The sequence below is a fragment of the Antrostomus carolinensis genome, unplaced genomic scaffold (assembly GCF_000700745.2).
Source record: "Antrostomus carolinensis isolate BGI_N321 unplaced genomic scaffold, ASM70074v2 scaffold27566, whole genome shotgun sequence".
NCBI lineage: Eukaryota > Metazoa > Chordata > Aves > Caprimulgiformes > Caprimulgidae > Antrostomus > Antrostomus carolinensis.
The window spans coordinates 402-25,571 of record NW_010322946.1 but is presented as its reverse complement, the minus strand read 5'-3'; the positions used below and the strand labels follow the sequence as shown (position 1 = coordinate 25,571).

At 43.7% G+C, this 25,170-nt stretch overlaps 2 protein-coding genes across 2 annotated transcripts; both read right to left on the bottom strand.

Annotated features, from left to right (window-relative positions):
- Window positions 1–2,628: 2,628 nt before the first annotated feature.
- On the bottom strand, window positions 2,629–4,458 carry LOC104526864 (aquaporin-12). Its single transcript, XM_010170437.2, has 3 exons — window positions 3,746–4,458; window positions 3,283–3,399; window positions 2,629–2,810 (listed from the first exon to the last, which is right to left on the bottom strand). The coding sequence occupies exons 1-3, from the start codon at window positions 4,350–4,352 to the stop codon at window positions 2,629–2,631; spliced, it is 906 nt and encodes a 301-aa protein (XP_010168739.1). The 5' UTR covers window positions 4,353–4,458.
- A 9,535-nt stretch (window positions 4,459–13,993) lies between these two features.
- LOC104526863 (serine/threonine-protein kinase PAK 2) lies at window positions 13,994–24,876 on the bottom strand (the record flags this gene model as incomplete). Its single annotated transcript, XM_010170436.2, has 8 exons — window positions 13,994–14,097; window positions 14,617–14,754; window positions 15,310–15,506; window positions 18,090–18,189; window positions 20,026–20,143; window positions 21,152–21,264; window positions 23,957–24,005; window positions 24,813–24,876. Coding segments are annotated over 8 exons (866 nt in total), but the record flags the coding sequence as incomplete, so codon positions are not given.
- Between the last annotated feature and the right edge of the window lie 294 nt (window positions 24,877–25,170).

The following is a 25,170-nucleotide window of genomic DNA, read 5'->3' as shown; positions in this document are numbered from 1 at the left end:
AGGCCACCCAGCTGTAGAGCCCATGGATAGGGTACTGTTCCAGCTGGGAATTGCTGCCCTTCACGTGGTGCTCCCACCAGCCAGAGATCATGACAGCACAAGGCTGAGCTGTAACTCAGAGCTGCAGAGCTTGATTTACAGCTTGGGAACAAGTCTGTCTGTCCAGCTGCAGCTCTCCTCCACTACGTCTTAATGCTGCTGTGCTGGAAAAGCAGCCTCTTAATTAAAAATAACAATATTCACTTGTCACTCCTATTAAGCTCCCCTTAATTACATCAGTCTACCCACTAGACAATCTCCTCAGCAGCCCAAGAAACAGACCTCAAATATCTGAAAATGTGCTGAAAAAAAAAAAAAGAAAAAGAAAAAGAAAAAAAAAGGAAAAAAAGTAAAATAAAAAAATAATCAGTGTTTTTTTGCCCTGACTCTGTGGTTGCATGTAGCCTTCAGATGCTGCATTTGTACACTGCATTTATAGGATCAACATCCTAGCCCAGAGCCGATGCCAACACTGTGGTGTCAGGCTGTAAGTTAAATATCCAGAGGTCCAAGAGCAGTCTCGTGAGCATCTCTGCAACCAGACATCCCAACCCACCACTTGGAGTGGCTGTAGGAACATTCTACGCTCTGCCTGGGAGAAAAATACCACAAGAATGGGTTGTGGTGGGCTAGTCAACCATACATTTCACAGCCTACACTGATCCTCAAATCAAAAGCAGAGCCAGCAAATCAGTTTGGATAAACAGAGGCCCCAGCTCAGGATTTTCGACACAATTTCCAAACCAAAAAAGGTTCAGCAAAAGTTGCCAGAGATCTGAGCATCTCAGGCTCTCCCTTGGCCAGCCATGTGGAGTCTCAGAGGTTTTGGGTTCCACCCAAAAGTGCCCCATCTCCTGCTCACAGTTTAACCAGAATAAAAACCAGACTGTGTTCCCACTGCCCTTCCCCGTGAGGGACCGGGAAGCACCGAGCATCCAGTCAGGTACGATGTGGGGGTGGCATTTTTGGGGCATGTTAGCTACATGGTTTTTGAGGTGTTATTTGTTCCATAAAATTTCCCTTCTGAGGCATGGCCATGTATCGCTGCCTTAGTCCTTTCCCTCATTTCTCTCCTTGGGATGTGGTGTGGTCGCATGGTTTGCAGAGGTCCAGCTCCCCTCTTGGTTCCTGGGTGGTCTGTGGATCACCCCAGAGGACAATCCCTGGTGCGAGTAAGGGAGATCGGCAGTCCATAGGCAGCATAGACAGGGTCATCCCCAAAACCCCACAGAGGACATAGTGGGGACGCAGGGAGGAGGGGGGATGGCGTGTCTGGGTCCCAAACCTGACACCTTCCTGCAATTTTAATCGGGTGCCATTTCCTTCTTCACCGTTTGGAACTCAAAAAATAGGAGCAGATCTTCCCTCCTCCACCTCCAGCCAAGGAGACCCAGGGCAGGGACACTTGTACAATCAGAGCATCACATGAAAAGCATAAACCCCAGAGAAATCCTGCAAAATTGACTGTACTTGCTGCGAAATGCAGCATTTTTGGCAGGGGGAGGGCAGAAGCTCAGTATCCAGCCATGCCCAGCAGCCCTGCTCCAGGGTTGCTGCACAGGGGTTGGGTCTCCAATTCCCTGTGCAGCATTGCTGCAGCTGATCCCATTGATTTGGCCATCTCCATGGCTTCTTCCACTTTCAGGGACCAGACGGGCTGATCTACCCCCCACAGAGCTCCCAGGAACAACATCACTCACCTAAGCATCATTAACATCATCGATTTTTATTATTATTTCCTCAAACCATAATTTTATCTTTAGGAATATTTCATGTAGACATGGAGAGGAGCCCTAGGATGCACTTGCTCACCCACACCAGCTGCCTGGGTCTTGTTTTTTAACCACAGAGACTTTGTGCACCATTTCTTGATGCCTCACAACACACAAAACCCACACACAAAACCCAGACTAAGCACCACGTCCACAGAGGAGCAGGGTCTCCTGTGGCCAGTGAACTCCCTTGCCCTGGAGCAATTTTAATTCCTCTCCAGAAACTGCCAAGTTCAGGCTGCGCAACTCGAGGACCTCAGTTTAACTCAAAGAACACCAATTTTTTACCAATATCCATTTAGTAACTTGAAAGATCACAGCCTGCTTCCTCCTTATCCCAGGTTTCCAAGGCAGTTACTGGTTTACGCTTTGTTTTTACGGTTGCAAGAGACCCAGTCAGGTTATTTCGAGCGTTGCATGATGCAATAACCTGGGAGTTGCTCAAGCCTACCCATGTAATGGCCCTGACTTTCCGTAAGCTTCCTGGCAATACAAAGCAACCAACAATTTATGCAAAAGTGGTAGAGCTCTTTCCCCCCACACCACCCCCCAAGCTAGCGATGCAGGCTTAAAACATTCTGAGTTCTCCAGGAAGACTTTCAAAGCTATTCCCAAAGGAGCTCAGGGATTCAGACATCCTACAAGGCCAGCGTGGCCAACTCCTTTGTGATACTTTAAAAATAAAATCCCTCACCCTGCAGTGGGGATGGAATGGGCAGGATGGATGCTGGGCGGGATGAGCAGCAACATCCTCCACGCTGGAAAACCCACTCCCAGGAGAGGGGCTGCAGGGAACTCCTTGGTCCCCATCAGCAGCTCAGGGACGAGGCTCAGAGGTGCTCTTCTCCCCTTTCCTCTTCCGCTGTGGTTCCTCACCCTCCAAATGCGCCATCACCCTTGCCTTGGGGATCTTGTATTTGCTCTTCTGGCTGTAAAGGAGGTTTTTCTGGAAGAGTCGTGGGATGTTGCCTTGGTAGAGCAAGAGGGCAGCAAGCATCCCTGAAACGAGAGCACAGACCCTTTCCGTGTGCTACATCGAGCGTCTCCACCCACCCCACGGCTGAGCAGTGATTTTCAGGCCTTTGCCACAACCTTCATCATGATCAAAAAGTAGCTCAGCACCACTGAAGTTCCCACTGACAGTATCTGAAAGACCCTTGCTATGTTACTCGAAGGAGAATTTAACCATTTTACTTTAAGGAGAATGTGACCATTGCGTCCTTAATATCACAGTGAGGCTTGTTTTGACCCAAAAGGGCCATAAACCATGTAGAAATTGCATTTTAAAAAATGGATAGCAAAGGGATGACTCAAGTGACAGGGAAGGGGGACAGAAAAGGGCACTTGCCACTGGCAAGACCCAAGTTCAGCCCTTTGCCAGAAATAGCTTCTGTTACACCCAGGACTTCTGCCTTCCCCATCGCCCCCCATCCCAACCCCTATCCCTAGGTAACTCCCAGGCAGATCTCACCTGCGAGGGGACCCAGCCAGTAAACCTGGACATAGTCCCAAAAGCTGTTCCCTGAGCAGTGGAAGGTGGTGACTGTGGCCAGGGCAGGGTTGAAGAAAGCCCCAGTGAATGGTCCAGCTGTGTAAGAAGAGAAGTATGGCCATCAGTCTCATTTGCATCCCATGAAAGACCAACAAAGAGCTGGAGCAGGAGACTCCCAACACCTCCTGCATGCCAGGAGCATCTCTATTGCCCAGCTCCAGTAGCTGCATCTCTCAGATGTGCCAACATTTCTCCTGCCGTGGTCTTCATCCCAAAATGAATATTCATCCAAATAAGTAGAAAACAAATGTTTTCATAATTGTTATCTCTCAAGTCCTGGAAGATGAAAAAGGGATCGTTTCTCCCCCAGATATTGTTAGAAAATAGAAAAATTAGGTATTTTTCTAAATGACTTTGAAAAAGAAAGGCTGGTGCTGCTCACCTGTGTAAGTCAGGAAGGTGACAGTCGCTGCCAGCGCAGGGACCCGGTACATGGTGTGACTCGAGTGCAACTTGAGAAGGACAAGGTGGAAAAGGAAAGAGCAGGTGCCTTCTGCAAAGGCAGCATGGTGCAGAGCCGTGCGGATGGAGGAGCTGCACTCCGACACGATCAGGTTCTGGATGAGGTGGAAATGCGTCAGCTCCCAGGACCAGTAGAGCTTGGTGACAGCCCAGCCCATCCCCGTGCCCACACCCTGGGCCAGCAGCTTGGCAGTGGTTGAGGCAAGGTTGGACTCAACAAGCAGGAACTCCTGGAGAGTGACAGTCGGGTTGGCAGATGCTCCATCAAAAGAGGCACCGTGAACTGTGAAGAGGAGGAAGAGCAGAGTCAGGACCACGTCCAGGCCAAAGCCACCACCCCATGGGCCTATCTCCACCAGCATCCTCAGCTCCAGGCAGCTCGTGCACAACTGTAATGAGCCAGCGAGTTCTCTGGCAAGGCAGCCATATGGTCCAGGAGACAGAAACCTCTTGGAAAGCCACCTGAGCACCTGGCACACCCCAACAACCAGGAAAAAAAAAGCAATAGAGACATTCAGGCCAGCCATAGCAAAGGCTGTGCTAGGGGGAGAGACTGGACCCAACCTCAGGAAGGAGCAGAGAAAGCTCCTGCACCTCCTCCTTATAAAGCCAGCCGCCCGTAAGCAAACGTGGCACAGCCCGACAGGCTTGAGAAACGCCGCACATGCTGTCCTCTCCTCGGCAGGGCAATGCCTGCTGCCACCGGGAGCCGATGGACTCACCTGCAGCTGGATCTGCCGACAGATTGTTTGTCCCAGTATTATCTCCACTGCATGGTCACTGAGCCTCCAACCCCCAGTGTTCCTATTTGAGAGCCTGCAGCAGGTCCTGGAGCTGCTCAGGCCCTTCAGAAGGAAAAAACCTTCATTTTGTTTCTACTTGGCACCATAAAACATAACTTACTCCTCCAATCCCAAAGCGTGGGACGTGAGGGAAAGCCAGCAACCCCTGCAAGGGGTTCACAGTTCTCCAGGATAGAGCCACTCTAAGCCACACCAAAGTCGCATCTTTGCCCAGTTTGAAAGCCTGGCTTGTTTACTGCTTCCTGTCCTTGTCTTGATTAAGACCTCTCCTCATTTGTTGGTGGTTGCACAATTGTACATGTTGTTGGTCTCCAGGTGGCATTTTAGTGACAGTGACATTTCAACTCCTCCTGCTGGTAACACACATATCAGGGACCAGATCTTTCCCAGTTTCACCAAAACCACCCCATGATGTTGTCATTACCTGGCTTCCAAAACCCATACCATCTAAACATCTAAACACATTTGGGTTAGACCTTTGAATACACGGAGAAGTCAACAGCAATTCTGGGTGTCAAAATACGCTGTGTTTGCTCCAGCGGTTGCATCCTCTGCCCCAAATCCCACCAGGTCACTGGGGACCCCCACACTCACACCACTGAGGTCTGTGGGAAGAAAGGGGATGGTGAGTAATGGAAAAGCCCCTTAAGATCATCGAGTCCAATCATTAACCCAACACTGACAAGTCCCCAACTAACCCAGTCCCTCAGCACGGTGCAACTCTTCAATCCCTCCAGGGATGGGGACTCCACCACTGCCCTGGGCAACCCCTTCCAATGCCTCAGAACCCTTTCTGCAAAGAAATTCTTCCTCACATCCAATCTCAACTGCCCTTGGTGCAACTTGAGGCCATTTCCTCTTGTCCTGTCACTTGGTCCTTGGTTGAACACATCCACCCCACCTCTCTACACCCTCCATTATGTGTTTTCTGGGACACCCCCCTGCTCTCCAGCAGAAATTACAGCACCCTGAGCTCATGTTTCCCACCCCTCCAGTGGGAACAGCATCTCCTTCCTCACTGGCACGCTGCAAGGATAAACGTGCCCAGGCGTGCTCTGCTACCATGGGAAAGCCATGGGACGTACCGTGAAGCAGCTGCTGGGCATCGGGGCTGCTCTGCTGGGTACACCATGCCCAGGGCAAAGCCTGGACCAGCACCAGTGGGTAACGCAGGCTCCTCTCACTGTTCCATGACATGCAAGGAGCCAACAGCTTTTATTAATGCCATTTTATTGTCCCCCCTCGTCATTTATAAAAATTGCCAGAAGACAGGTTTGAAGGATACTTCAGTCAGGGATGAGGCACTCAGTAGTTCATGGTGGCTACAGCAACACAGACCAACCCATGAAAAACAGGAGGGTACACTTTGAAGGTGTCAGAGCTGCTCAGCTTCTCTCCCTTACAGCCCTGGCCACAGCAGAAAAGAAACACAGCGTTTTGATAGGGCATTTTGGAGATGTTTGTGAAGATCACTGCCAGCCTCAGCACCTTGTCTTCTAACACTCTCCCTCCTGTCATCTTCATTCCCCCAGCCATTGCTATCACCAAGTGTCCATCCAGGGGTGGTTTTGGGAAGGTGCCTGGTCCCCACTCATCACCGCACACAGCACCTGCTTTGGAAACCTTGGGAAGCCTGAGCAAGGAGAGACCACAGTGCTGTGGCCCATTGTCCAAGCCCTCCCCTCCTCCCCACCAGAACTGCCATGGGTTTGGTTGGCCTCAAAACTTATCACAATTTTACCATTTTTAACCCATTTCTCTCTCCAGAAGACAGGATAAGTGTGCATCTTTCACCCCAAATGAGGAAATGACCTTGACCAAATAAAGGAAAATGAAACATGCTTTGAGAGACTCATAACATTAGTATTTTTGACCTCGTGATAATTCACCTCTGGCAGCGTCAAAGTGCTGGTCAGACAAAGCTACTCATCACTGCAGAACAGACCACAAAAAAATTTAACATCACAATCCAATTAGTTTCTTTCCATCTCCCCTACTTTTGTATTTCTTGAAAGCAGAGAAACTAGTAGTTTTGTCTTTAGAAACAAAACCTTACAAGGACCCAGTGACATCAGCCCAAACAAAGTCCCTGGAAGATAACTGCTGGCTCAGGGGACACAGGAGACGGGTGGTTCACCCAGAAGAATGCCACAGATCTTCCCATACCATGTCTCAATCTCTCCTACCAGCATTTGAACCTTGGTTTCAACAGCAGGTTTTTGATAGAGCAGACGAGAGCTTTCTGAGAGGTTCTGGAGAACATCTCAGCCATTGAGCACTGTTCATCCAGATCAACAAAAAAAGGGGGGTTAATGCATGCCCCTCACACTAATATTTCTACTCTTACAAGAGAAAGTTGCCATGCACTAATGCCTAAAATGTATTCTTGTCCCCTTCCTCCAAATACAGCTGTGACATGGAAAACGTTGTGACGCCCATGGTAAAACTGGGGAAAAAAAAACCCCAGCATCTCTTCCTTCCCGCAGGAACTGATTTTTCTCTTCTCCATTTCAAGTATTTTAAGAGTTGGGCCTTAGGAAGTAAATGTTGAGAGGTCTTTAAAAACTATTTCCGGTCCATCGTCTGTCATTATGCCCATGGCATATCCTACAATTGTGGGACACTTAACCCAGGCTGGAGAGAGAGGCTGGAAGCTGTTGCTTATGAGGATAATTACGGAATGAAGTAACAGCAGTGACAGACAAGCAAGTGGCTTGTTTCCTATCTCCCGACAGTGCTGACAGCAGGAGGGGACACATTGCAAGCTCCGTACTAGAAAACATCTTCAGGCCACATCTTCAGGCAAAACCTCCTTCAAGAGTCCCCACAGCTTTGTACAGTTGCTCTTCTAGAAAACATTGTCAAAAAATTCAGATACTTGCACCGAAAACCACTTTTCCATGGCTGGAATGTGTCTTTTCTAAACCAAATTTGGTTTCATGGCTGGAAAGAACTAACACAACTTAAAATACAGCTACTTTAAATAAGATTTTTTTAGCCATGGGATAGGAACAAGCTGTCATTTCCACAGTTAAATAAAATAAACACTCTCCAAAAACACTGAAGGGCAACAGAAGCTTAACAGAACCACCCTGGCTTCCCCCCGCCGTGCTATTTTCACCCACAGAGGTAATAGCTACAGCTGGAGACAGCTGTAAGGTTATTTAAGGAGAGTTTGACTGGGCAGGGAGGTAGATAAGTTTTCCAAGAGCAGCCACCTGTTATCAGCTCCTGCAACAAGGCAGCAAAAACCCGGCAGCAGGTTTCCTCCCACAGGCAGCCAGATGGAAAGGGCTCAAGGAGAGCCATGAGTTAATTTGGCTTCATGAAAAGACCTGAATCCTTCAAACAAGCATTTGCTGGGAGGAAAAAATAACAAAGATGGATCATCCTAGGCTCTAGAAACCTTGAATTCAAGGGAGGTGTCTGTCCCCAGGAAGGTCACCCCTGCTCCCCCTTCAGAACATCCCGTGGAGATGCCCTGAGTCACATCAGCATCTTCTCCATTGATCTGCAGAATGAGACAGATTCGTTATTCACAAGCCCTTCAGAAAACACCAGAAACTGGTGTCTGGGCATTGAGACATCCTGTCTGCTATTCCAGTCCCATCTTCCTCTCTACTGACTCAACAACCTTCTCCCAAGCAGCAGTCTGGTGGCCTTTTAGTGTCCTAAAGAGACTAAGCAATCATTAACTCCCTAGTGGGCAAATCACATTAAAAATAAAAAAATAAAATAAAATCATCAGTCCCTACAGGCTGTTTCAATAATCGTGTCAATAGATAATTGGGATTTGATATTCCCCTGCAGACACTGGCTGGTGGTCAGGACTTGGAAAAGGCAATATCACCATTGTGATAAGGGAACAGCATGAGAAGCTGCACCAGCACTGCCCTTCTCCCTCGGAACAGACTGCAGGTAGCAAAATTAGTTGGAAATTCACTGAATCTCAAGAAAATCCTTAAACTGAAGTTTAAAGTACGGGGAAAAAAAAAACCCTCTTCCTCTACACGTCTGGAGAACAATGTCAAGAATTGAGCTGAGCTCAGCACTCTTTCACGTACCTTTCTAACATGACTGAGGATGGCTGTTTTGATGGAAAACAATCTTCAGACCAAGATGCATGTTATAAAAATAGGGAAAAAATGCATCTGTACCAATCCCTGGGAGCTGGCATTTGCAGACAACTGCTGTGCTCGCACACGAGCCACGTGAATTGCACCGAAACCCAAGACTTTTCTTCAGGCATCACCATGAAAACACTAATTAGAAAAGAAGATCCTTTCCAGCTTTCAGCCATCCTGGTTTTAACCAGTGTTTTGCTGGTGCAGTCTTGAATAATTGTGCTGAGCTGGGCAGGAAACTCATTGCAATCAAACAGGATCTCTGAAAGGGAGAAATCGTTGCCCCCAATTTCACTATCTCAAAGAACAATGTTCTAAATACTCCCTCTTAAATAAACAGATCCAAAAAGATGGGTCTGCTCTTGGTTTTAGTCTAGGCCAGGTATATGCAAGGGATGAACAATTTCACACCAGACTTAACAGGATTTACCAAGCAAGGACTAGCAATTTTCAAGGTGTGTGAACCACGTTCAGTCAAAACCCTGCCCTCCTTCCAGCAGCACAAGTACCAATATCCAGATAACCAGCAAGTTCCACTAAGCACCTTCTCCCTCCTCTTGTCAGCTTTTTCCCCCCATAAATTAAATGCAAAGTCACTGAAATGAAGAGTTAGAGAACATCAGTTTAAATGAATAAAGAGTCAATTATATATAAAGACAAAGATACTACAACAAATTAATTAACCTGAAGAGACAGTGCTTTGTGCAAAACATTCTCATGTCTGGTTGAAAAGGCTTCTGAAGATGAGTGGTTTCTTCATTTCCCTTTGTCAGTGGTATGAGCAAAGCTTGTACAACATGCAATAAAGGGGAAGAGACGATTTCCCAATAACACATGGGAAACACACAACATGCTGCGTCCTTGACAATCACAACTGAGACACATAAACTTCATCTGGATTTCAACTGAACTGGTCTCAACCCCACAGTAAATTTGTTTAGTTGTCCTTTTCTTTAGCTAGGTTGCCATGACAACATGCCACAGCGTTTTTGTAGTTTTGATGCAAAATGTGAGTGAGTCTCCGCAGCCTACCAACAGGCACCATCAATCTCACCCCACATCCTAGGTGAGCTGACACCCAGCATCCTCGCCCCATTGGGCTCAGCTGGTCCAACACTGATCAGCAGAGATGCTGCAGACCCAGGACTCGTGTCTTCCAAGCAAGCACCAGGACAGGTCATTCCCCATGTTTCCTGTGCCGTAGTGCTTATATGCAGGATACTGGATGATATTCATGGTGCAATAGAGCAGTCATGATCAGAATAGTTACTGGAACATCATCATAGTGCCATAATTGCAGTCTACTGGCCCATCAGTCTCACCCCAAAAGGCTACCTTATGGCAAATGGATGGTGGAAGATGTGACTGTGATGAAGTAGGCTGGTCTTTGCTTTGCTCCCTTCCAAGAAGAGCAAGCAATGTCTTTTCCATGGTGGATGAAAAGGGTGTTTCAGAGTCGTTCTCCTCCCATCAGTGGTCTGGAGCATTTTGCAGAAACACTTATGGTTTGCATAACCATCTTGTGGCAGCAAGGAAAGCTTGCAGTTATCACGAGGTTGGTACAGACACTGACAAGTATTCCAATTTTAAAAGAAACAGGACAGGCTAGCATAGCATAAAATTATATCCATCATCATGAAAACATTTCTAAGAACCTTAATTATAAACAAATACATTCTGTTAACCTCATTAAGACATCTAAACATGGACTCTTTTCAGCTACTGTTGTCGTAGAAGGTATAAAACTCATGATGGGGAAGGGGGAAAAAACCCAAATGCTTTTTAAAAGTTTATTTCGAGCCCTGAAAGAATAGTTATTAAACAAAGTCAACAAATACAGTAGTTAATATTGCAGTAACAATTAAATAACAAAATGGGATTAAATTACACGAAAGGCAACATTAAAATCTGAAGACAGTTAAAAAAAAATAAAAAGAAAGCTTGCACCTACTTCCGTTTTCATTAACATTGTGAGGAAAAACAGACCGGAGGCATTTATTTATTCAACTCCAGCTGGAGAACCTCTTACCAACCTTCTTGCTCCATCCCCAGCCCACCCACCATCCCCTCTGACAAAGGGACCCAGCCTCTCCCATCTGCTCCAGTCCCATCTTTTGCACCTCCCTGCACCAGAAGGAAGCCTACAATTAGGCTCATTAACACCTAAGGCAGGTCAAAGTGTACATTCCCAGTGCCATGGTTGCTTTTAATGAAAAATCTAGTTGATTCTATGATAACAATATGATCCCAGGAGTCACACATTCCCTGTACACTTGCACCTCAGCCAGAAGCTGCCCAGCTCCATATATCCAACCAACACACCATTGTATATGATGCTTCACATGGACATTTGATTCTGACTCAGGATCTTATGCTAACAGCCAAGAGCTAGTGAGACACATGAATCCTGACATTTTCCAATGCAACCCTTCCATAATCATCATCTACTCAAACTCTGGCTGGTCTCTGTCTGCCCTAGTCATACAGCAGAATCAAGCGCTCATCTGCTCCCTGCAGGGGAAAAAAACACAGCTTATATTTTTCAATCTTGCAGACACATCCAGCTGATGTCATTAAAAAAGCGATGCCTGACCCACCAAGACACAAAAGCACAGTACGGCAACCTTCTCCTGGCTCTCCTCGTCTGCCAGCAACATCTCTGGCCCTGATTTCTGGCAGCGGAGGGTGAGAAACTTCACCACATAACAACAAAACTGCTGCAAGGGAAAGGGGAGATGGGGACACTTCTCAGCTTCAGAGCTAAACACCTTTCCAGGCCACACAGCAAGCACTGAGATATGTTTTGGTAACTTCTGCATTGGGCCAAGTTTTGTGTGCTAAGATGGCTGAAAGTTTGGAAGTTATCTCCTAAGTAGACTAAACTGGACAAATTTTGTAAAATATGTTTTAAACCACTCTCATTTATCAATAAAAGTGAACTAATAAGTTAAAATTACTTATGATTTCATGTTTTTCTATTTAAAAAAAAAACCTAGATGTATCGCAAGATATCTTACTGTCTAGATTGTGCCATCCAAAAAAACAAAAAAAAAAAGAAGAAGAAGAAAGAAGAAAAGCTCCCAGTTTAACTCTGGCACAAGGAGTTTCACAAAGTCCATTGCCAGCAATGGACAAAGAGGGAATCATCGGTACGACAGGGTTTTTTTTCTCAGCCAAGCCTCCTTGCTATTTAATCTGACCAGGGAGGCAGACACGCTCAAGCTGGGGGCAGCTAGATTTACTTGCCTGGAACGAGACACTTCCTTGAATTTAAAACTGTAACTATTCTTATGCTTATAGCCAGAGGGATTTATTCCTGTGACGGAGCAGCTGACATAATTTACATAACATAAATTTTGACTACTACATAAGAGCAGAACGCAACTTGAACTGCAACACTGCATCAGGAGGAAGTTGGTTTTGTCATAGTTTGGCTACCAGACCCCAAGACACAGTTAGCTCTATTGCTATACAAATACTGAAAGTATCTGACAATTACTTCTATCTTCTGCCAGCAATGTTTGTAAAAGTGTGCAAAAAATTTTTATTCCTCTGTCCACACCCAGCCACAACCCTAACCATCCCAGGTCCTGCCCCAATGGGAATGCAAGAAAATCCCACTAAAGTACTGGTTATTCTTTCACAGAATCATTTAGCACATTGTAACTACAGTTGGCTCTTCATTAAACTGTTGGGGAAGTTGAAATGCATAGGCTGTAGTGCTAGAAGAAGCCGGGGCACAGGCTTTTCTACACTTGCCCCTGGTAACACCCCAAGAACCCAACCGCTCAAGTTGCTCACTGTCCTTCAGAGGGAGGCACTTTATCTTGCATTGAATGTTTGTCCTCAGTCATTCTAGGTGGTCCAGTGTCTTCAGTGAGAAAGGATCAGTGTTACACGTCACGTCTCCTCAGCCCCGAACTAGCTGGTCAAATAAACCCATGAAGGTCTAACGGCACTGTTCTCCCCTCTCAGCCTTCATCTTCTCAGAACAGTGCTTTGGCATTTCCAGATGTTCATAGTCTTCAGTTTGAATGAGATTTTTAAAAAATCCTGTATCTTCAGTGTCCTCAGATCTGATTACTTGTTCTTCTGATTTCATTAGTACAAATGGAGCACATACAAAATTGGAAAAAATAGCTCTAATACTTAAAACTCTGACAACTCCATAGGTTGCTGCATTATTTGCTTGGGGAAAAAAAAATTACAACATATACAAAAATGTATTTGATACAAAGAAGAGAAATGTAACATAAAAGAGTCAAAGGCACCAGCATAACTTCCAAAGCCCAAGTCAGAGCACAGATACAATACATGTTTTTGAACCACCCACCGCACCAAGCACATTATCCCTTAAGCTTCTGGCCAGCAAGTCTAATGGGGGGAAAAAAGAACAGACAGGAAGACAGCTGGAATTTTTTTCTTGCCCTGACTATAGTTGATCATTTGATCATAAATAAAGTATCTGACCCCTACCTACAGATCCATAAACTGATATCCAAAGACTTGACCAATCACTGAGTTTCTACAAAGAGGCCACATCTTCGATTAAAAGTCCACAGAGCACAGGCATATGAGAAACAGCTGAATACTTCTCTTCCCCCTCTCGCCATATTCATCTTAAAAAGCAAAAAACATCTCAATACATAACGAGTTCTTAAGTAGCCAAGTTGTCAATTCTACAGTACAGTAACAGCTAATCCATAAAAGAAATGAGGGGCAAGATGTACCTTCACATTTGTCACACTTGCCATGAATCTAGTCATATGGGAGCTTACTAGAGCGATTTCAAAGTAAACAGAGGGGAGGAAGAGGAGAGTGACAGAGATCAGCAGGTAAAATTAGTACTGCTCTCTGAAAGCTTGAATCTGTCATTCAAGTATTGAAAGTACCCAGAAGGGTACAATGAATGGGAGCTGTTACAGCAAAGTTGTTAAAAACCCTTAAAACCCCAGGCACAGTAAGTGGCATTTCTGGGCTGTCTGCAAAAAATAAAAAATAAAAATAAGGCCAGTAATTCAGTTCTCAATTCCTTCTGGATCCCAGGCAAGGATCACTAGAGTCACCACAACTTATTTTGGGTGGCTTCTGGATAAGAGTTTCTTCCCTTTTGCAGACGTGTCCATCCCCCCCATCCCATCCCAACCCCCCCCTTGCCAAATCCCTTCCCTCCCCCCAGAAATGTAACAATTTCATATATTATAAAGATTTGTAAAATACAAACAACAAAAAAAAGGACAAAGGCTGGGGCAGTAATGTTAGCGGTTACTCTTCATTGCTTCTTTGGCTGCCAAGATCAGTGGCGTCAAGCTAGATAGAGGTTTGGCCAGCTTCAAGAAGGGATGCTGCCAGGAAGAGAGAAACACAGTAAATTAATGAAAGACACTGTTTAAAAAGCCAGTAAAAGCCAAAAATCTACACAGCCCTTTTCATATGAAAAGCAATGCAAGTGCTATCAATGCCCAGTGCCTGAAGGGACAGATCCAGAGCACCTCAAGCCTGATAATTATGCCTCCTCGTCCCAAAAGAGCCTTTCCTTTTTACAATAATTCACTAGGAGGAGGTTTCCTGCTCAGACATCTTCTCTCAGTCCCATTCTGCTCACTTCAATGGCTCTATTACAGTAAGTTCATAAATTGCTGGATGCTTTAGCAGTGGCAGAATGAAAGCAGAGATCACTGATGGAAAGACTTGAGAGTATATATTACAATCTGGGATGACTCTAGTTCCTACCACCTGCCCTCCACTGGAGTCCTCAGAAGAAAATACAAAAAAGAGAGTGCCAGTCTGCGGCACAGTTTATCACAGGTTGGCCTTCCTCATGGCTTCTGTATCTCAGATTGTGAGAAAAAGCTGATTCTCACCTGTAGCAATTCTTTGGCTGATCCTCTTTTCTCTACATCCATCTCCAAACATCGGTTCAAAAAATCCCGGAATATTGGGGACAGTTTCTCAGGGTTCTGCAGCTCTGGTGTGCCATTAGTTGCTATCAAATATAAAGCCTGTAACATGAGGAATATTGTATAACCAAGTCAAATTTTAAAAAGATGCCAAACTGGCCTGCCAAGCAACAATCCCTTAGTCTAGCTCAGAAAGGGCTCTGCAGCCTACTCCTCTTCCTGAAGAGATGAAAAACTGCAAAAATTCCACAGTTATAGGCAGTCATGACCTATTCTTGCTAGTAGTAAAATAATGTTCAAAATCTTTTGGCAACAGACACTTACCTTGGCAAAGAAAATATCATCATCTGACACAAGCAGCATTTTTCATAACCTAATGGATTTACTTTCCCTAAACTATCACAGAAGACTGAGTTCAAAGTCCAATGTCTTAGTTACAAGCAGGTACTCATCTTCTAAACAGAAAAATTCATGGTAGGGCTGACCGCAAATTCAATACAGCTGTCTTCCTTTTGGAGGAATTTTCTTGTACTGCTGAAGCTTATTGTTTTTTTGTTTCATTTTCTTTTTAATGTAGATACTATTAATAAAGAATTACTGAAAACATTCATATGGTAAACACCTGCAAACAGTTCTAGCTACATCTGGGCTTCTTACCCTCAGGGGGTTTTCATTGAGGTATGGGGGTTCTCCTTCCACCATCTCAATAGCCATGATGCCCAGAGACCAGATATCCACTTTAGGGCCGTACGCTTTCCGTGTGACCACTTCAGGAGCCATCCAGTAAGGAGTTCCAACCATAGTGCTGCGCTTGCTCTGCTCTGGGGTGATCTGAGCACAGAAACCAAAGTCGGCTGTAGGATAACAGAATTTTTAAAAGTTAAATTGGTGCACTCCGAGTACATGGGCTTCCTAGAAGACTTCTCTATTACTACACATATATTTTACTCCTCTATACTTGAGAGGGGCTTGGGGGAGGTGGTTCCTTCCCTCCCTGCCCCCCACATCACAAAATCCAACATACAAGATAGATACAAAACCTGAAGGTGTTTAAGCAGGGCAGAATTCCATGGAATGAAGATAAGGCTTTTTGTCCTCTGAAAAAAGGACATAAGTATCACTCTGTAGAAGAACAATATTTTGCCCAGTCATTTCTTCAAGAATCCTAGACTGTTAACAGCCAAAAAAAGTAATCAGAACATGGAAGGCAAGTTTTCTGCACATGGTATGTTACATAGCCTGAACTAGAAAAAAAAAAAGAATCCACAAACCATGGTTTCTGCCCTGCTAAACAGATTTTATTTGTGCAGCTATTGAGTTCAATATTTCACAGCAATCTGGCCATCAAATACAGGCACTACAGCTGACAAAGACAAAGAAGCAAGGCTTCAGGTAAGTGAAGTGCTATCCCACTCAGCAGAAGGAACCTCGACAAACAAACCTTTCCACAAGGTAACTACCAAAGAGAACAACCACACTCAAGAAAACAAGAAAAGTCACCTATTCCTATAGCCTTCAGGTGCAGCAGCAATGCATGTTCCATCATGTTACTTTATCCAGCTGCAGCACTCCCATTTCCCAGGCATGTAAAGCATCAATAAGAACACAGTTAAGGCAGGAGACAGATATTATCTTATCACTGACACTAAGTTTGAGAGAGAAAGAGAAAGAGAGAGAGAAAGAGAGAGAATTTAAAATTTCAAGTCGATTTTGAAAGTGTTATGCCACGCAGTGCTGACAGAAGAGCCAAGGTCGTGAAAGTGCTAAATTGTACCAAGAGGACAATTTAACAAAGAACTACCCCCACCCTGATTGCCAAAATGCTGCATTAAAAAAAAACAAACAACCAAACAACAAAAACCAACAAACAAACAAAATCAAACCTATAGGAGTCACTGAGTTCCTCGCCAGTATTTCTTGGTCTTTACTCAACTCCAAGCACAGTTTATTTCAATGAACACACCAGAGAAGCAGTAGCAGAGCAAGTCTCCTGACCAACCAACGAGGCCCTCAGCACCAAGCCACCAGCAATGGAAGGAAAGACAGGTAAGATGTGGAACCCAGTTTCACCAACCAGTAGTGTGTGTAGGTATGTCGTGGTGACAGGCAGACTGGTATCTTGTACTTGTCCTGTCACCAGTCTCCCAGACTCCCCCAGAGAATGGGCAGAGCTTGAAAAGAAGGCACAACTTCTTCCACCCTCTACCCTTAAGCAACTGCTAGAAGCTCTATAATCACAGAGCCAAAGAGCTAGTCTCAACATTGATTACAATACCTCCCCTTCATACATTTTTACAGCTGACTCCTATTTTCTCCTCTCTCTCCTTCCTCCTCATCTTCCCCCAGTCTCCTTGGGCCAATGCTTTTTTACAGAGGCTGCTAACCCTGTCCTTTTGCCACTCTGCTTTGCTTTAACAGCTCTTATATTTTTGTGCCTTCTCCAGCCACATCCTCTACTGTAACTATCCACTTCTCTTCAGCCTCTGAATGCACAGAGTTTGTGCACAAACACATCACAACCTTAAAAAAAATAAAACCTCATCAAGTGGTGCATCCAACAATGCTGGTAAGCAAATCAGGTTGCTCATAATCTTTCTTCACACTCCATCTCATAAAAAATATGAGCCTGCAAACCATCTAGACTAAGGAATATTGCTGAGATACATTTTCATGGCATTTCAATTTCCTACCCAACTGTAAAAATACTGTCCCTTCCATCCCTTTACGCTTTGCACATTCCTACCTACCAAGAAGTCAGATAATGCACCTCTCTCTCATCCTGACAGCTTCTTCAAGTGGTTTCACATTTTTTTTATTGCCACAGATGTTTACACACACCAGAAACTGACTTACTGTACACAAGTCCATGCATGCACGACAATTACCTGAAAAGTAAGTAGTTTCTTTTGTCATTTCATGATTATATTAATGAAAGTGTTTTACACTTTCAGTCCAAGAAAAGGAGACCCAGTAGAGGTGCAGTGTAAGACTAGACTGCAATATAAATGGTTAATAATGTACGATTTTCTTGTGAGTGATCTAATGAAAAGGGCAAAACATTAAAAGCAAGCCATGACAACATGAAGAGACTACCAAAGCAACTGCAGTTAGCTGCAACTTTTATCTTGCAATCATTCACATCTTTGCTTCATTTTATGGTGCCAGTTACTTCATATTTACCAACGTATTCATGTGGCAACAGGTTTGCTTCAACATCCTGCTGGTCTAACACATTCACAGCCTTAAGTCTTAGGGCCCTCAGAATTTCAATCCCTGCTATCTGTGAGTTATACGTTTTATAACACAGAATTAATTTCTATTATTCATAAAAATAAATAAAAATTTCCCTGTCAACTCTCCTTGTACTGATTTCCACTCTGAGTCAAAGTTTATTGGAAAAGGAAAAGATAACATTGAAACAATTGTCTCGAACTCACTTAGTTTAACTGATCCATCCATTCCTAACAGCACGTTGTCACTTTTAATGTCTCTGTGGATGACCTGGTTGGCATGTAGGAACTCAAGTGCTTGCAAGCACTGGATGGGAGGAAAAAAAGAATATTCAGCATATGGAAACACAATTTTTGTATATGAATACAAATTCAAGCACAATGCTTACACCCGCAGCCAGTGCTGAGTGCAAAAATATAATAGGTATTATTTAGAATAACCAGCAGAGGAAGCTCTTGTGCTAAAAAATCCTCTCCAGATCTCATAAAGTCAAAAACCATTTAACCATGGAATCTCTCTGCTATCTTAACAAACCCATAAGTTAAACTCTTCATCAGCCAGTCAAGATGCTCTCAAAAATCCCAGATACTAATTTTGGTACATCCCACGAATTCTACAGAGGAAGCATAAAGGATTAAATGGTTTTTAGCCTGTAGCCTCACCAAGGGGAACTGGTGAGACATCATTCTCAATACACATGTAACAACTTCTACAGTGAAGGCTGTAAAACATCTTCATTTTCAAAGTCAATGTTTTTGCATTGTTTTTAGATTAAAACCTTTCAGACTATTTTTCTGCCTAAAAACATAACAAAATTTACTTTTGCTATTTGAGAATAAAAGGTAAAAAAAGATTGCAAGATTTTTCTCTTTTAATATAAGCAGAACATTTACCATTTGCAACTTGCCATGGATGTAGTGAGCAGCGATTTTTTTTGTGTCTTCCTTTGCTTTAGCAAAGTGCAGTTGATTTGCAGAATGAATCATATTTAACACACTGGGCAGCAGAGTTTTTATGAAGTACAATATTAGACTTTTTCCTCAGGAAAGTTAACTACTGTTACAGTAAATAGTTACTTTCGGTTCTCTGCTTCCAGCTCCGGTTTCTCTGGAAATCACTACCTGTCCATACACGTTCATGTACAAGTTTGTTTCCATCTCCTCCCTTTGGGTGAGTCATCAGAAGCAGATGTCATGTTGATGTAGTCAAATGGGGTTTTTAAAAGGCTAAGTTTCTCCTGCACAGCAGATAATACAATTACTTCTCCTTCTGCCATAATAAATCAAGCCTGAGCTGGATGCCGGCACTCTGACTTAGGGCAGAAACCACTGATAAGTTGTTACATCAGCTATTTTTAACTCTTCATTTGAAATTTCACTGCAGTCTTAAAATTATTCCAGCTACAATCTTCTAGAGAATTATTTCTCTGTGAAATCCATAAAGAAAGCTTAACTGTCACAGAACTATAGATTTCACACACTGTGAAAACTTATCTACATCAAGTTCATCTTTATTTTAGTACATGGTTCTTAAAGCATTCCTGTTTCATCAGATCCACTTTCACACTCTAAGCAAACACAGCTCCCCTTCTTCCTTCTGGAAAAAACTCCGAAGGTTTCAGGCTTTTTTCTTTTACTTTTTTAATAATAGGTTCACATCTCTATTGTCTACATTACCTATATATGAATATTCAGTTTTCTTTCTGATACCTTTCAATATCCTTTTTTAGTCCAAGTTAAAAAATACATTCTTTCCAGCTGCTAAACTTCTTCGTTGCTCCTCCTTGAGCTTCAGTCCACATTATTAATATCTTTCCATTAACACTGTCAGCAGGACTAGACAACCCAAGTACCAAAACCAAAATCTTTATTTGTTCCATCACCTAACATTCCCAAACACCCAGTTCAAAAATTGCCATAGTTCTTTTGTGTTACAACTTGCAAATCCTCAATTTTCTGAGTTAAATTCACTTTGTTATTTTCTGTGATTTTAATATTGATTTCTGCTCTCAGTGTCATTCATTCTTCCTAACTCAATGGCTCCAACAATTGTTACAATTAGTCCTAACCTAAGTGTACCATAAAACCTAGGGGGGGAATAAAGTGCACCTTCATTTCTCCACCCATCAACTATAATACTCACCTCTCTGCAAACAGCAGCAATCTGTGCTTCATCCATACATGTTTCTGTGACCACATCTGTTAGTGAGCCTCCAGCTAGATACTCCATCACCACAAACAACTCATCGCCTACGAGGTAACTACAAACAGAAAACAAAAAGCATGCCTGTTTGCCATCAAGAGATCAAGAACTGAAAAATGACTGATAAGAGCTGGTCAATGAAATGATTCATAAGCAGTTCAAGACAAACAGTAAAGAAAGTTAATCTCTGGAACGTAGCCAGAAATGTAAATACTGACAATCAAAGAATCACACAGAATCACAGAATGGTGGGGGTTGGAAGGGACCTCAGGAGATCATCTAGTCCAACCCCCCTGCTAAAGTATGAGGTTGCACAGAAAACTGTCCAGGTGGGTTTTGAACACCTCGTAAAAGCTGCGTGCTTCTCACTACCTAAACAGGCAGGATAACACCCTATGTATCTCATACACAGCACAAGCATTGCTCCTGCTGTGCTCTTGTCCACCACTCACTGATCCCCAACTACATGTAGGACTACATTCATGACAGAAGAAGCCTTCTTACTGAATCCTCAAGACCATTCCTTATAACAGATGACATTTTTTCTTCCGCCTCCAGATGACAGTCTAAATACAGTCTTATTTGCTTGTAAGACACTTAGGTACAGGAATAATAGAATCACAGAATCGTAGTGGTAGGAAAAGACCTTTAAGATGATCGAGTCCAACCATAAACCAAAAACTACCAATTCCACCTCTAAACCATGTCCTTAAGCACCTTGTCTGCCTGTCTTTGAAATCCCACCAGGGAAGGTGACTCCACCACCTCCCTGGGCAGCCCCTTCCAATGCTTGACTACCCTTCGATGAAGAAATTTTTCCTCAGATCCAAACTAAACCTCCCCTTGGTGCAACATGAGGCCATTTCCTCTTGTCCTGTCACTTGGTCCTTGGTTGAACAGACCCACCCCCACCTCTCTACACCCTCCTTTCAGGGAGTTGGAGAGTGCCAGAAGATCTCCCCTCAGCCTCCTTTTCTCTATGAAGCCCAGCTCTGTGTAAATGTATCAAGTTATAACCTCTTGAAACCCTTGGAGATGAAGGAATAAGCCAGCTGTCTGCATTTACCTGTCCAGGAAGTTGACTATGTTGGGGTTCTTTAGCTCCTTCATTACCAAGATCTCATTAATAATCAGCTCCTTCTTGGGTTGCTTCTGCAGGTTTATCTGTTTAATAGCAACCTTAATAGGACAAAATAAAACAGCAATCACTTAAACCTGAGTATCAAAACCTTTCAGTCATACTTAATATAGCGAAAACTTAGAAGAAATTCTGTAATAAGGTTAAAGGAGTTTAGCACATCTTGCAGCTGGCAAGTTATTTATTTATTAACATACAACTTAAAAGAATGCAACTTGATGAGCATACAACTTGCACCCATAGCCAACATCATCCTCTTGCAGCTGAAAAGATTCACAAACAATAACAAAAGGTCAGAACAGACAGCAAAGGAAACATTCAAGAGATAAAAAGATACTCGCCCAATTTCATAACAACACGCCTAAAGCAGAAGAGACTCGTGTAGCAACTAAGAGAGAAAGGATAAGCCTTCCAATGCAAGGCAAGGCCATTTGTTTTTATATATTCTGACCAAATTAGTGTTTGAGTTTGAGGCAGATGCAATTCCTCTCACAGCAATTAAGCAAATAAACTATCCTAGAGAGAGAGAGGAAGATAAAGACCTATCTTGTCTAGGAAATAAGTTAACCAGGACAAGTATTGGAGACATTAAAACAGAGAAGAATTACAGAATCACAGAATTGCCTGGATTGGAAAAGACCTTTAAGATCATCCAGTCCAATCATTAACCCAACACTGACAAGTCCCCAACTAACCCATGTCCCTCAGCACTGTGTCTACACGACTCTTCAATCCCTCCAGGGATGGGGACTCCACCACTGCCCTGGGCAACCCCTGCCAATGCCTCTGAACCCTTTCTGCAAAGAAATTCTTCCTCACATCCAATCTCAACTGCCCTTGGTGCAACTGGAGGCCATTTCCTCTGGTCCTGTCACTTGGTCCTTGGTTGAACAGACCCACCCCCACCTCTCTGCACCCTCCTTTCAGGGAGTTGGAGAGAGCCAGAAGGTCTCTCCTCAGCCTCCTTTTCTCCTGGATCAAAAACCCCAGTTCCCTCAGCCGTGAACTCATCACACTTGTGCTCCAGACCCTTCCCCAGCTCCGTTGCCCTTCTCTGGACACGCTCCAGCACCTCCATGTCCTTCTTGGAGTGAGGGGCCCAACACTGAACCCAGCACTCAAGGTGCGGCCTCGCCAGTGCCCAGTACAGGGGGAAGAGAACTTCCCTGGTCCTACTGGCCACACTATGGCTGATCCAGGCAAGGATGCCATTGGCCTTCTTGGCCACCTGGGCACTCTGCTGACTCAGTTATGTTACCTACCACACTTTGAGAAGGTATTTCAGACAAGATAACCTAACCGTGATTCCAAAACTAAACACAAGAACCAATATAATGTTGTAGAAATTATCATTATCATATTGCCAAGGACACTAAAAGAAGAGAACTTGTGGCATAGAATCACAAAATAACTGAGATTGGAGGGGACCTCTGGAGGTCATCCAGTCCAATCCCATGCTTAAAGAACAGTCAATATGGATCAGGTTGCTGAGGGGCTTGTGCAATGGAGTTTTGAACAGGGATCTCAAGGAGCAGATATTCCACAACCACTCTGGGCTCCTGTCCCACGTTTGATCATCCTGACTGTGAGGGAAAAAAATTTCTAATATCTAACCAGAATTTCTCTTATGGCAATTTTTGTCTGTTCCCTCTTGTCCTCTCATTGAGTAGCTCCAAGAGGAATCTAGCTCCACATTCTCTACACTTTCCCATTAGGGCATTGAAAACAGCCCTAATATTTAATGAAAACATTAAAATCCTCCTTTGGCCTTCTCTTCTTACTGAACAATCCCAATTCTACCCTCAGACTTTAAGCACTGAGGAAGCCAGAGTGCTACATCCATTTAACGCAAAGACTGCAAGGAATCAACTTGCCCACCACCAACAGTTACCAAGGCACAGAGGAGGTTTAAGAAAGGAACTGTGCTACAAAATTTACTCTGCAGTCAGTAAGAGGACATGAAGTACCACAGTACATACAAATCGGATTAAGAGACAACATATTGAGAAGATTGAAAGGCTCGCGCTTTATCAAAATGTGGTGCTCCACTACACTACTGGTAAACATGGTTATGAAAGGGCAATTAGTTATCAGTGACCTAAAGAATGGCTACTTGAGGATATTTAAAGGAAAATTAAGGAAATTTGAATTTAAAGAGAAGCAAATAATTCCTAAAATTTTAGTCCTTGGAACCAGAGATGACCACTGGAGGACAAGCATGCATAGTATTGCTGATGTAATCAATTTCATCGAGTGAGTCTGGAGACACTAAGGAGTAAAAGCAAAGAGCAGGATGCGGAGAAGGCATTCTAACTACAACAAAAAAAACATACGGGGCAAGCTGTTTTCATACAGATAGGTGCACCCATCACCTCTACTGAGACAGGACTACAGAACAAGTGTGCAAAGACTAAACTAAGTTTTATTTCTGAAACACAGGAAACCATCACCCACAATTCTTGAAGGATAAACTGTTTTCAAAATCCATTTCTGGAACACCTCACTCCCTCTGCTTTTCACTGGAAAGACAAAACTCTATTTTTAGCTTTCATCATCTGATTACTACAGAACAAGGCACACACTGTTACAAATGACTGTGATAAACATTCTTCTGAGAGGTGATAGCAGACATGGGAGCCACAGAAAGAAATTTAGTCAAAACATTTCGGCCACCTACAGAAGAATATTTATACAGACAAAGTATTTTCATTGCAATGAACGCAGAAATCTTACCTCCTGCCCCGTTGCCACATCAATAGCTGTGAAAACTGTGCCTGAAGCCCTGGGAAGAAAAAGAAAACAGTTACAGCCAGTTTCATCTCCCTGTGTAACAAACATGCAGGTGAACAGACAAATCATAAATACAAAGTTGTGTCAGCTTCTGAAGTTGCAAGAGTTTTATCAAAAACAGGGCTACTAAAAGTAAGTGGTATCATAGAACAACACTAAGTTCACACAAAAACTAATCACGTATACGGTCTCTTCTGACACCATCTATGCCTCCTGCATTTAGGCTGTTGAAGCCCCCAGAGCTTGTGCTGCTTCCTCTGATCAGATAAGCTGGGCAGCTCTTTCTGTAGTAGGTATTATTTTTCAGTTTCCCCCAGGGGAAGCCCACCCACAAACACACATAGACCTATTTGGAAAGTGTACAGTAGGAGTTACCATATGTATAATCAAAGCTGGAAAAGCTAGAACTTGTATATACTTTTTTTCTCAGAAGGATTCAGAGGACCACTAGAAGAATAACTTAGTCAAGGCAGAATTGTTAGCTTCGCACACAGAAAGCCTTCTGACGTGCCCTCATGCTCTTCAACAGTCATATTACAAAACAGATGAATGCATCTTACCAGGAAAGGACTAGATACACTCAGAGAGAAGTTACAGAGCTACACTTTCACATTAAAAGACACAATTCAAAATTTCCACCACTGTGTAAAGCCTTCACCATCTGTTTATCAGTGTTTAATACAGCCAAAATTTCTGCCTGCTTCAGTAAGTGGTGGCTACATGACAACATCAGATGAGATAACAGCACATCATTTTTAACACTGGGTCACTGGGGATAAAAGCTGGGGTGAACACTTACCCCTGCCCGATTTTTTCATATCTGGTGTATTTTTTCTTGGGATCTCCTATGCTCACAATAGTGCCTGAAAAAAACCAAAAAGTCAGTCCTGCTGCCTCCCTTTAGTAGAGCTGGCCTGGCCAAGATACCTCCAAGAGTGGGTCAGCTCGAGTAGTAAAGGCTGATTCAGGAACAGCCAAGGCTTCCTGATTCAGTTCTAGTCTCAAATGGTCCAACTCCAGACAATCATTATGCCAGATTATACTCTTAAAAAGACAGATCATGCTATTTCCCCTAGTATCTCTATTTAATGATAATCTTCTGTGTAGCAAAACCCAGTATGAGGTTATGACAAATCTATTAGCTTAGCCTAGTCCAT

Coding starts and splice junctions, on each gene's coding strand:
- LOC104526864 (XM_010170437.2), bottom strand. CDS start 4,352: ATGGCTGGCCTGAATGTCTCTATTGCTTTTTTTTTCCTGGTTGTTGGG. Junction 3,400..3,745: donor CACCTTCCTGACTTACACAG/GTGAGCAGCACC, acceptor CTTCTTACACAG/CTGGACCATTCACTGGGGCT. Junction 2,811..3,282: donor CTGGCTGGGTCCCCTCGCAG/GTGAGATCTGCC, acceptor CTCTCGTTTCAG/GGATGCTTGCTGCCCTCTTG.